Source organism: Hermetia illucens, chromosome 3, assembly GCF_905115235.1.
Source record: "Hermetia illucens chromosome 3, iHerIll2.2.curated.20191125, whole genome shotgun sequence".
Taxonomy (NCBI): domain Eukaryota; kingdom Metazoa; phylum Arthropoda; class Insecta; order Diptera; family Stratiomyidae; genus Hermetia; species Hermetia illucens.
In genome coordinates, this window is record NC_051851.1 from 93,475,280 (window position 1) to 93,488,317 (window position 13,038).

Below are 13,038 nucleotides of genomic sequence, written 5' to 3' on the forward strand. Positions count from 1 at the left end.
ACAAAACCTTATTAAAATTGGTTTATTGTCTGTCTGTCTGTTTGTCCGTCACACGCATTTTTCTTGGAAATGGCTCTAGCGATTTACACCAGAGAGAGTTGGAAAGAGAGTTGGAAACTATGAACGCTCACGTATATAGTGAGTTACATCCTTTTACGTCGGATTTTCGGGGGAGGGGTCCCCATACATGCAAAAGGGGGATGTACATTTTTTTTCGTCAAGTGTTGGTTACTACTTTCCGAAGCCGGCCTTAGCTTTGACACTTGTTGGAAAGGTGGGGAGCGCGCGGGTTGAAATTGATCATTTCTTTAACGGACCCATTCTCAGAAACTACCCAACCGAAAAACCTGGAAAAAGTTAGCAGGCTGCCACTGTACCTGCCACATACTAATGGGACAACTGCACATTCAAATCTCTTTATCAAAGAAATACACAAAACCTTTCATACCAGAAGCGTTTAGCTTCCGGTTTCCGGACTTGTTTGCTTTATGGCGCTGACGTTACCACCATGTACTTCGTCTTGCCTTCATGTATGTTCAGCCCGAGATCTCGCGCCGCCTGCTCGATCTGGATGAAGGTAAACTGTAAATCTCGGGCCGTTCTTCCCATGATGTCAGTAACATCAGCGCAGGCCAGTAGTTGGTTGGGCTTCAAGAGGATGGTGCCTCTCGCACTTACGTCTGCATCGCGAATCACTTTCTCCAGGGCCAGGTTAAAGACGACCCATGATAGGGCATCACCTCGTAGACCGTTGTTTATGTTGAATGGTCTCGAGGGTGATCCTCCTGTTTTTATCTGCCCTCGCACATTGGTCAGGGTCAGCCTAGTCAGTCTTATTAATTGCGTAGGGATACCGAATTCTCTTATGGCCGTGTACAGTTTTACCGTGGCTATGTTGTCATAGGCGGCTTTAAAGTCAATGAAAAATGGTGCAACTATTGTCCATATTCTAACAATTTTCCCATCGCTTGCCGCACAGAGAAAATCTGATCTGTTGCTGATTTGCCTGGAGTGAACCCTCTTTGGTATGGGCCAATGATGTTCTGGGCGTATGGGGCTAGGCTACCTAGCAAGATAGTGGAGAATATTTTGTAGATGGTACTCAACAATGTGATACCTCTATAATTGCTGTGCTGCGTAATATCTTGCATTTTATGTATGAGACAGATAATGCCTCTATGCCTGCCGTCAGGCATTGATTCACTGTCCCATACCTTGATCATTACTTGATGAACCACTTGGTGTAGTTGATTGCCTCCATATATAATGAATAATACCAATCCGGCTGTAATTCCATCGGGTCCTGGTGATTTATGGCTTTTAAGCCGGTGGATTGCACGGACTGTTTCTTCTATGCTCGGTGGTGGCAGTATTTGTCCGTGGTCTTCAGTTGGCGGAACCTCCAACTAGCCGATATTTGAGTTGTTGGGCAGTTCATCAAAATAATCAATCAGTCGATCCAATGTGTCCATTCTGTGGGAAATCATTTCCTTCTTTGTCTCGGCAGGAAGAGCATCGAGGTGTATAAGGCTTCATCCTGCCGACTTGTTGGGAAAACTTCCGGACCTGGTGTGGTTGCTCCCTGTACCTTTCGAGTTCACAGACCTCTTGGTTCTCCCAGGCTTTCTTTTTTCGTCTGTGAAGTCGCTTCTCTGCTCGACGGAGTTCTTGGTAGGTCTCTGCGCATGCCCGTGTTCGTTTTTTCCGTTCCGTTACATTCATTGTCGAACCAGCCGTTCGGACTTTTCTTGCGGCTGGGGCCGAGTATGTTTGTGGCCGTATCAATGATAATACTCTTCAGGTGGTTGTGAAAACCATTTATTGCCCTGGAGATGAGCATCTGTTAGCTTCGGTTATTGCGGTATCCATTTCCCCCTTATAGGTGTTGCGGAGGCCTGTGTTGTGAATAATAATATAATATAATAGCATCCGTTGCATTGAATTGAGTTTGTGTATACCTTTACTAATCCTTTAGATCCTTGCGATTAATTTAACGTTATTGTTGGTTTGTGGTGGTGTGCCCATTTGAATTCTTTTGCTCCTTGCAATAGATTCAGCCTTATTGTTGCTTTAGTTCCGTTGCGTTGCTTCACCCAAGTTTTCCCGCATAAAGTATGTCCGGTGAAAATGAGGAGGCCGCGGTTTCTCCAATTGGAGGCGCAGTTCACGCTGACCACACGCAACGAACGCCACTCAATTTGATAGTGCTTTGGTCGGCAAGGATGGATAGTCACTCACGCTCGTTGCCGACGTGTTAAGCGAGTGTTTCTACACCCGGCTGAAGAATCAGCTTATCAGACGCCTGTGGGTAAGTGAGACCGCTAAGCTGAAGCGCTTGCGGACGGATCTGATGCTTGGCGACGCACCCTCAACCAGCTGCTTCGGGAAATTAAACAGCTGACCTGGTCCTCGACAAAAGAGATAGCCTTGGGAAGACCGGACCCTTGCGCTTACTACGAGAGACCATTCCTCAATTAAAGCCATCTCTGCCATCTCATCACATGCAGCCGGCAATCCATAATCCTGGGAAACTTGAAGTTTGTACCCACATTCTGGTGAGGACTGATGCACTCTGGAAGCCACTGTAGCAACTATACGAGGGCCCCTATAAGATCCTCCAGCGTGGGGAGTGCTCGTTCAGTCTGTACGTCGCTGGCAAAGCCAAGACGATTTCTTTGGGCAAGCTGGAACCTTTCTTCCAGGATGCCGATAACACTGGAAAAAGGCGAGAGCACTGCGTTCGTTTTGATGTCTGCCGGTCGACCGCGGCTGAGTAGCCTCGCTACAAGTTCTTTCACTTAAACCTCTGGGTTTCAGCCGGGGGTGGACTGAAAAGATTAGAAAGAAAGGTTCACATATTGGTCGGACAGAAGTCTATTGAGGCAGGATGTCTTAGGAGCTGTTCACAGGGAGGGCTCTCTATCCTCTGGCTACTAGTAACGGATATCTTACTATAGCTCCTGGAGGGCCCAGAGGTTTTTGCACAAGCATTTGCGGACGATAGGCAGGTTTGCAGATACAATATGGGACCGTTTGAATGCAAAGCTCAAGAAAATCCGTACTTGGTACCTTCGTAATGGCACATAGTGAACGCTGGGAAGATTGGACTAGTTATGTTCACTAGTTAGGTTAAACAGCTACACACCCTTCATCAGACGTGAAAATTTAGCTGATCCAAACAGTCGAGTATTTAGGGGTACGTCTCAATGACCAGGAACCAGGAATAATATAAAAAATCCTGTACATTGCTCTGGTGATGCGGACTTTCACTACAGCGGATTCTTTAGATGGGTATATCCATAATAAAGTCCCTTTTGATGTATGCGTGCAACAGGCCGCTAGCGCAGATTCGTAGGTTCCATTCTTCTTCTTTTTCTTCAGCCTTTGTCCCGTTCACAAGCGAGGTCGGCTCGTCGTGATCGATTTCGTCATTTAGCTTTATCGAATGGCTGATCTAGGTGCAATCTCGAGGCTTTTAAATCCCCATCTAGCGTACCAAGACGCCGTTGTTTCGGCCTGCTTTTTGGTCGTTTAACATCGACCAATCTTGGCAAGTGAATTCTCGTTAGCACGAATTACATGAGGCTACCATCGAAGACGCCTCTCTCGCAATTTTTCCCTGATTGGTGCAATCCCACAACGATCGTGGATATCCTCATTCAACCGTAAAACGCCACTAGTCGCAACATGTTCGTCTCCATTAATGCAAGACGCCGTTCATTGTCTTTTATTGTCGGCCAACACTCACAACCATAGAGAACAACATTGCGGTAAATTTTAGATTTGAGACGTTCGTTGATATGCCTCGAGGTATTTAAATTGCTCAGTTCTGGGCAGATCACTGCCGCTGACAGTGATTGTGCCTGTTTCATGGGGATCGGTCGTCAAAAATTCAGTTTTGTTTAGATTCAATTTGAGACCGTGTCGCATAAGGCGATCACTCCATTTTTAGACAAGCTGCTCGAGATCATTTTTGCTCGATTGCCTAATTATTACCAGAGCAATGAGTACTACGGCCACCGCAGTACTCGAAGTTCTCCTAAATCTACCCGCCATTCATTAGGAAGGCTTGGTACCATTGGCGCATGGAAAAGTGATGTTGTTTCTTATGGAAATGGTGTTTCTCTTCTGTGTCCTTTGGGCACGTTTAATTTATTTCAAATCACTGCTTGTGCAAATAAAAACATCCAATCTGCGCTTTAAGGCTAGCCATATAAAAAGAATTATTTAATACAAGAAAATAGACAGAAAGCCATTTGTTTATACGAGAATGCAGGCTGCACACACGCTGGAGAGCTGGCTGAAAAGTTACATGACTCGTTGCACAAAAATTGTAACTGGAAATTGTTTGGATTTCACTTGGTTATAATTCGCACTGTAGGCACTTTTGGTCAAGCTGTTCCCAGGGCAGAGGTGAGGCAGCTTCAATATTCAATATTTTATGTTGCAGTTACTTTATTCTATCCCTGAAAGATATAAATGGGAATTTTGCATGGTTTTTTTTTGCAAGTTTAAGCCGTCTAACAACCTTTTACCTTGCACTTAGTCTTCTGGCAATACTTGTTCTGTATTTGTGGATCTTTTTTGAATAACTATGCAAAAATTCAACCCTGGAAGAAGTGATTTTTTTTTTACCAAAATTTGACAGGTTTGGCAACCTGCCCATGTTTTAGGCTTCCAATAGGCTGGCTGTTACATCGCTCCATTTCCAGGAAAAATTGTTGGTCCAACAAGTCATGTAAATTTCCATGGAATCTCTTAGACCATATGAAATCTTTTAGCTAGCGCACAAGTTGCATCATTTCAAGACCAATTTCTACACGGAAGCCACCGCCGTTAAAATTGTACAAGGTGCGTTTCCTTGCATAGCAAACTAAAGGAAACTCAATGAGTCTCCCTGAAAAATGCGTCTTCGTATGCGTTGCAGGGAGGGTAACCTTCAAGTGTACCTCAATATTCTTTCGCTTCGGACACCGAAAACTGCGTAGCGAACGAACACGGTTCGCGAATAGCGTTGGCTATGACATCGAGAAAATTATTTTTCAATATCAAAGGAAAACTAAAATTAGTTACCCTTCGTCACTGCCGGTTTTCATTGACAATTTAAAATACTAAAATATAACTTACTCCAAAGCAATCTGAAGAAACTGCGCTGGCTCCCCATGTACGTTACAATATGAATACGTCTGGGTTGACTTTTGCCATATCGTCGCGACAAAAACTGTCTGCTTGTGTGTGCCCAGATTTTCAATTATGGACGGTTCACCAAGAATGCCGTAGTTTCAAACCCTCTGTACTTCATTCCTCACCTTTTTGCTGACATTGTCAATACAGTTTTGTGTCAGCCTGGTCATGTCCTGGCTTAATATAATAACTCACGCAGATCAAATGAACTTTCCATCATAGGTCCCCCCTTTTCTATTATATTATGGCGTCACTTTGAATAAGGTTTCAGTTACTTAGAATTCTATCGAGAGGTTGCTACTACTGAAGACAATTTATAGACTTTTTATCTGCGCAAACAATAGCTGTGACTGATTTGGTTTGTTTATAATATTCGAGTTTAGAAAATGACAGAATACATCTAAATAAAATAGTTTTTGAAATAAAACCTTGTTGATTTTCGCTTAATCATTAAATTATTTTAAACGTGCATTTAAATTGAATTTCCAGTACAATGCACATCATGCGGTAACGAAACTTTATGAATGACTGCAGATGACGACCACATTATTCAAATTGCATGTTTAGTCTGTATGCACCATGCATCCTAATTTTTAACATGTCAGCAAATGAACTAATTTAACTTACCTGTCCACTGAGATACAGCACAAATGCAGGATACTTGCTGTCGAGAAATAAACATCCAAACTATTCCACACGTTGCACATGAACGGTCCAAATAGCCACTTTCCGCCGGACAGTTCAACAGACGCGTTGAATGTCATGGCACAAAGTGCCACCAACATATCTGCCATTGCCAGCGACACAACGAAATAGTTTGTAATTACCCTGGAAAAGATAAAAGAATCAGCCAGAGATTCCAATTAATTCAAGGATTTTCATCATGGTGTACGTAGGTATTTAATGTTCAGTAATTACACTCAATTTGAAAGTTTGCTACAGTTCAGCCAGAGACATTAACCTTGGCAGTTTGGGTTAAACGAGACAAAGGTTTCCCTGGAATCCTTTACTTCTGATCGGTCGGTTGGCCCCGAACAATTGAAAATTCCGTGGCTTCTCAAATTGAAATACGCTGACAGCACAAAGCCAAATATAGAATCCCGAAAGTGTCCTTTGTACCGAAATTACCCCCAGATTTAGTCGGCCTACATCTCCGCCGCTTCGCAAATGTTATTAATTATTCTAAAAGCTAGAGTCGTTTGCTTAAGGTTCCATCAAAATGGAAACTTTACAAGAAAGATCTTATGTGGGATATGTTCTACATTTCCTGTAATTTCCTGTGGATGGGTTATTTCTTGGTTGTGGGTAGTTTTCTGAACATAGATATGTACAAGTTTTCATGCTGAAATCCTTGCCAGGACCCTCAGCTTATAAGCTTCCAGAAGTACTTATTGTCTTTGAAAACACGTATCCGTTATATGAAATCAATAGGGAAAATCTCTACTGGCCATGGGCGATAGGGGTCACAGACATTCTGATTAACAGGAAAAGCGCATCCCCTTCTGATATGTTCAGTTCTACCTGAATCTAGCTGGTGCTGTACAGCTAGATTCGCTTTGGAAATGAATCGCTGACGTCTTTTCCCATAACTACCAACCAAGGTATACAATTTCTTCCTAAATTGACGGTTAGAAGAGTTGTTTAACGTCAGGAAATTATCATTTGTAGAAACATTAGAAGTTTAAGGTCTACTTCGGATCCTTCCTTCTCTCTAAAGTTTTCCAGATTATTATGAGAGAAATGGCAAATTAATTTCGAAAAGTCCGACCTAAAAGTAGCTTGGAAAGTATTATCTGTGAAATGGAGCTTGAATTTTCGTTCTTCCTTTCACAAAGCAATTAGTGACTGCACGGGTACTGTACTTCCAAGAAAACTCACGAAAGGGCTATATTTATATGAAGGCAAATATGGAAATCTTCCGGAGATCTTATCGACTTTTGCAAAATTAGAAACTCCGCTAATTCGTCAGAATACTCCCCGAATTCGGTCTGAATTTTTCTCATCAACTCATAACAACATGTGATTGTTTGCGTGGATAAGTCAAAGAATTCATCACATTCGCCAAGTTTGTCATTAACTCAAAACATACCCTATTATGAACGCGTATGCTTAGCGACATGCGTTTGTTTTTCGGATAATATAAAAAGTTTCGCTGAGCGAAAGCATTTAGCACTCCTACCAACATCCTTGTTTGACTCCATATTCCATTCGCATATGCAAAGCGTATGAAGGACACTGGAAATGGTATACGCTCACATGATTTCCACTTTGTATGTGCGACTTCGTGTCATGCTTGGTATTGTACCATACAATGCGTGCGTGAGAACTGAGTGTTAATTTCTCTTGCCTGAAGATGCAAAGGGTGAATGGGGGTGCCAGTAGCACTCATTACTTCTCCAGCCTTGAAATTAACCGGGACACATGTGTGGGACTGCCATTTTTGCAATGAAGTTGGGGGTTTTCTACCAAATTGGAATATACCTGGAAAAAACACAAATCTCCAGAAAATCTGTTCTAATGTGTCTGGCTTCATATTCGTCTGCTGTAACACATTTGTGAGGAAGTCTAATCAGATCACGTTTGACTGTGTTCTACAGGCTTTCATATCATAGCACAAAGCATTGTAATACCTTTAAATTTCGGCAGCGACTTTTTGCCAATTAAACTAATCTGATTTCATCATACAAAACCTTTTCAAAATTGTAAAGATTATTTTTTGGTTGGCTGGTTGTTTGGTTTCTGTAGTAGTACTGTAAAACGTTCATGTGATATGATCAACTAAAAGTTGTCCCAGTTTCTTTTCTCAGTTGCAGTACGGCGGTCAAAGGGTAGTATAGGTCCCAGGGCGAAATGTGGATTGGTACCCACGATGGAGCATAAAACCTGGGAAATGACTGCTGAACACCAACAGCTCTACTACCAAACCCTATTTCCACTTCCATAGGTGATCGCTGAGAGTTCTTTCTTCATGAAAAACTGCAGACCGAGAAGGATGAAGGCGAGTCTCCCGCGCCTAAAAACGGGACAAATTGTACTAACTGGTCCTCTAGGTTGGGGGTTGGGTAGGGCTAATAACCCTACACGGAAGACCGATGTTACGAAGCCACGAAAGGAGCCTGGGACAAGATGGATTTTACAACGACGAACCCGGCGATGACAACGGATTAACGATTTGCGCATTTTCTTATGGAACGTGCGCTCCCTGTACAGATCGAATGCTGCTGAGCAGCTAGCCGATACCCTGTCCCAATATAAGGCTGATGCAACAGCGTTGCAAGAGATTCGATGGAGTGGGACCGGTTTCCTGGAAAAGAGCCGCTACACCATATACTACAGTGGCCATCTAGTAAACCATGCGCTGGGAGTAGGTTTCTCAGTCAGCCAAAAAATGAAACCCACTGTTATCGGCTTTGAAAATATAAGCGAAAGGCTATGCACTCTGCACTCACGAGCCAAATTTAGAAATATGCGCCTCGTAAACGGTCACGCACCTGCAGTCTGCGACTGCAGAGTTGTAGAAGGATACCTTCTACGAGGCAGTACAGCGGACCCTCGACGCCTGTCCCAACTATGATGTCGAAATCATACTTAGTATCCAGTACGTTGGCTCCCATAGCTTATTACATAGGGATACCAATGATAACGGACTGTGGATTATTCAGTTTCCAGTAGCGCACGAAATGGTTGTTGGAAGTATCTGGTTTGCGAGGAAAGCGGTCCACAAACATACGTGGGCCTCTCCAGACGGGACCACTTTCAACCAAATTGACCACGTGCTAGTTGAGCGCCGCCACCTCTCAGCCTTGATGAATGTCAAAACATATAAGGGGGGGGGGGCAATATAGACTCGGATCACTATCTTGTTGGCATAGTGCTCCGAGCTCGAGTTACGACACCACCTACAATCCTCTCCGACAATCATGTGAGAATGAATACCGAAGCCATTCACAACACAGCCCTCCGCAACATTTATAAGGGCGAAATCGATGCCGCAATAACTGCAGCAAACAGGGATCCTGGAGATGAAGCATCAACAAATGATATTCACAACCACCTGAAGAACGTTATCATGGATACGGCCACAAACATACTTGGCCTCAGCCGCCAAAAAAGCCCGAACGGCTGGTTTGACGATGAATGTAAACTAGCTACGGAACGGAAGGATGCGGCATACCGAGTAATGTTGTATTCTCAAAGAACGCGGGCACGAGCAGAGACTTATCACGAACTACATCGAGCGGAGGAGCGACTTCACAGACGGAAAAGGCAGCCTGGGGGAACCAGCAAGTCTGTGATCTAGAAAAGTACAGGGCGCAATCCCACCAGATGCGCAAGTTTTACCAACAAGTCAGCAGGATGAAGCCTTATACACTTCGGAATAAGAACATTAGTTGCACCATCTCTTCATCGTGTAAAACTAAACACGCGCATGAGAGAATTCGGTATCCCGACAAAATTGAAAAGACTGACTAGCCTAACCCTGGCTAATGTGCGGGGCCAGATAAAGGCAGCAGGATCACTCTCGAGACCATTCGACATCAACAAGGGTCTAAAACAAGGGATGCCCTATCATGCGTCCTCTTCAACCTGGCCCTGGAGAAAGTGATTCGCGATGTCAAGGTATATACGAGAGGCGCGATCCTCTTCAAGTCCACCCAACTACTGGCGTACGCTGACGATATGGATATTATGGGCAGAACAAGCCGAGATATACAGTCTACCTTCATCCAGATCAAGCAGGCGGCGCGAAATCTTCGGCTGCACATTAATGAAGACAAGACGAAGTACGTGGTGGCAACGTCAGCGCCAAAACTAAAAGAACGGACAACATCGAATCGCAATGGTGAAACGGAAACAATGAAGGAGGAGGAGACTACAACTTTGGGACCGTGAAAAATTTCTCCTATTTAGGGTCGAAAATCACAAGCGGCAACAGCAGAGTTCGCTGAAGTGATCAAATCAAACAGCTTCTCCTCTATAGGATTGAATTTGCTACCATCCCAACAAGTATACTGAGCGTTCGCATCACAACTTATTAAGAGTTCATGGCCACCGAATGCTTGATGCCGTACCGAATTCCTTAGTTCGTCGTCGGCCGCTGACACAGGGAATCATAGGGTAAGTATACATAGGAAACTATGATGTTTCTCCTCTTGCCATTAATCTGGTATGTTTGCAATTAATCTGTATGTTGACCGCAACTAGGTCCTGAGAATAGAATTGCACCAGCATGGTTGCTTCTAACAATTTTGACATAAGGACGCAAGTTCTCGGTCTCGAGGATTTCTCAACGAAGAAGACCCTACTCCTCCTTGCTGATCCAATACTACAGATTTTGCTAAACCAAAATCATGTTTCTTGTAGCAGAAGTAATAATAACAATAATCGTTGGCGCAACACTTCATATTGGATCAGGGCCTTGAAGTGTGTTAGAGCACTTCATTCAAGACCGTAACGGTACCCTACAGGATTACAGTACCCTGTAGGAGGCAGTGTGGTCAGCGTTGCGCTCGCCCGAGATTATTACCCTGATTTGACTCAGGTAATCATTCACAGCTGAGTCGACTGGTATCAGGATACAAATCCCACTGCCGCCAGTGAGATTTGAACCGCGACCTTTCGTACGACAGTCTTGCGCTCTAACCACTCAGCTATCTTGATACTAGCAGAAATATAAAGGAAAGGCCAAAACTTTGCCAGATTTGTTATCAGTAGACAGGAAGTCATAGATTTTCAGGATTCCTTTCCCTTTAGAGTCTTGGTGAGGCACCCCCAAAAGTGGAGACGCCCCTCCATGTCCAAAACGGTGTCCTCTAGAGCATGAAACGTGCGTCGGTGGTAGGCGAACCCAGATGGTAACGATACCTGATATGTCCAGATATCATAGTACTTGTCTTTGATTTGGATTAGATCAGCTTTTACTTCCCCCAGCAACTCGTCCAGATGGGTATCATGTTTACCGCATCCTGACCCTTCCAGTTTCATCCTGCATATGCAACGCTCTCGCCAGATGCGCCACGGCTGGGAACGCAGCAGGTTGTGTAATCATTATCTAATCACTTTTAACACTTGATAGGACTACCCGATTTTGGACTATCCAAGCAATTCTGATTTTCCCAATGCTCAGAGGTTTCTTCCCGTATTGCCTAGCAGCTTCCACCACAGTGAATTACCGGCCTCGAGAATCTACAGAGGTGATAAATATAAGGACACTGATTACCTCTGAAGATTTGCGTTTGCTAGCCTCTTCCGCTTCGACCTTTTCTGTCCCGGATTAGCAGAGAGCGCAGTAGTTCTTGACCGTCTCTCAGAACTGACTCTTGTGTATTATCTGTGGGCCTGGATTTCGTTGATTTAACGACCAGTTCTCCTTCGTTTCCTCACATTTTCTCCTGGTGTTCCACCATTCGTAACCGCTTTCCATCCCTCCGTTTTTCACGCCCTTAATGAAGTTTTTCTGAAGGACGGTGAAAAGACCATATACACTACACAACGGCTACACATTTCCTGATAAGCCTTTCTTCTTCCGCTCGAGCAAGGATAGCCATTTGCGCTACAATTTCGCCTATGTCCAAATCCATTACCTCCTTGCTACCTCCTTCGCTGGGCACTGAAGTAAGCGATGCATTTTCGTACTGCTTCCAAAGGCAGTCAATTCTTTGTCCTTTCCTATCTTCAGTTTTAAATTTTTTTGTTTTCCATTGAAGTTGTACCACCGTATTATGTGCAAGCGAGCAGGCCGCAACAGCCAGGAATGGGTGTACCCTTGGAGACAAAGCTCTAATCTAGTTCCTTTAGGTTCGAATTACGCTTAGCATATCCCGTAGCTTACGGATGAATCAGAGCTTGCTAGTGGTGACGCAGTCTACTAATACCGGTTCATTGCATACTACCTTGCCAGGGTTCTGAAGAGTTTGACTCCTAATACACGCCGGCAGAGATCTGGGGGTGTCATTCCCCATTTCGAGAGCAACCCGTTCAAGATTGTAGAATCCTGAAGTTGTAAGTGAAAACGGTATATGATATGACCGTGTATATCCAAAGATGGTAATCGTTTTGTGGATGAAATATACTACACTAGCTTTCTTCCCAATTCTAGTTTTGTTTCCAGTATAATGTGTTTTTACCAAGTTCCTTCAGAACCTCATCCTTAATTGATGACTGGACGATAGGTAGATAGATTCCCCGCCGTAGATCTATAAATCAATATTTATTACAATTTTTTTAGTAGTATGAATCCGCAGTTTTTTATAATTTCAAATTTCCATGAAATAGGAAAATCTTGCATTGTTTTTTGGTAAAAAAATTGTTTTCCCGCAGAATAGGTAATTTAAGGACAATATCATAAAAAAAAACCATCTAGTTGCTGACAATCATATCATTAAACCACTTTTGAAGCCATGAACGACTTTGGAAGTGTTGATTGGCTAAACCATATGAGAGGTGAAAATCTGGCAGAGCAACGTCTGAAAAATACAGCGAGTAGGGTAAGACCACCCATTTAAAGTTTTTCAATATGTCTTTCCTCGATTATGGGACATGCAGATACACAGCAGAACTTTATCTGCGGGGATGTTACGTTTTGCAATCGAAGCTACCGGACTTCTTACGTTTGACAATGTCCAAATATTTCCTTTCAAAACAACAACAGCGATGTTGAGAATTTTCTTCAAAATATTTTATGTAAAAAGAACATGGTTCACCTTTCTGACACACTCTGTAAGGAACCTAGGTGTAGGGATGAACGGGATTACCATCCGAGTCGATAAGCTGCTTGTTTAAAGCTCTCCGAAAAACTAGAAGAAAAGGGTTCAAAGTTGAACGTGCAGATCTACCAGCAGCTAAGAGCAGCTC

At 43.5% G+C, this 13,038-nt stretch overlaps 1 protein-coding gene across 2 annotated transcripts in view; it reads right to left on the minus strand.

The window, feature by feature from the left end:
* Positions 1-13,038, minus strand: part of LOC119652277 (octopamine receptor beta-3R-like) — a 229,684-nt gene that overhangs the window by 54,569 nt on the left and 162,077 nt on the right. For both annotated transcript variants that reach the window (XM_038056271.1, XM_038056270.1), the window contains exon 3: positions 5,812-6,012. In XM_038056271.1, coding sequence (XP_037912199.1) covers positions 5,812-6,012 — 201 coding nt within the window. The remainder of the gene's footprint in view (positions 1-5,811; positions 6,013-13,038) is intronic.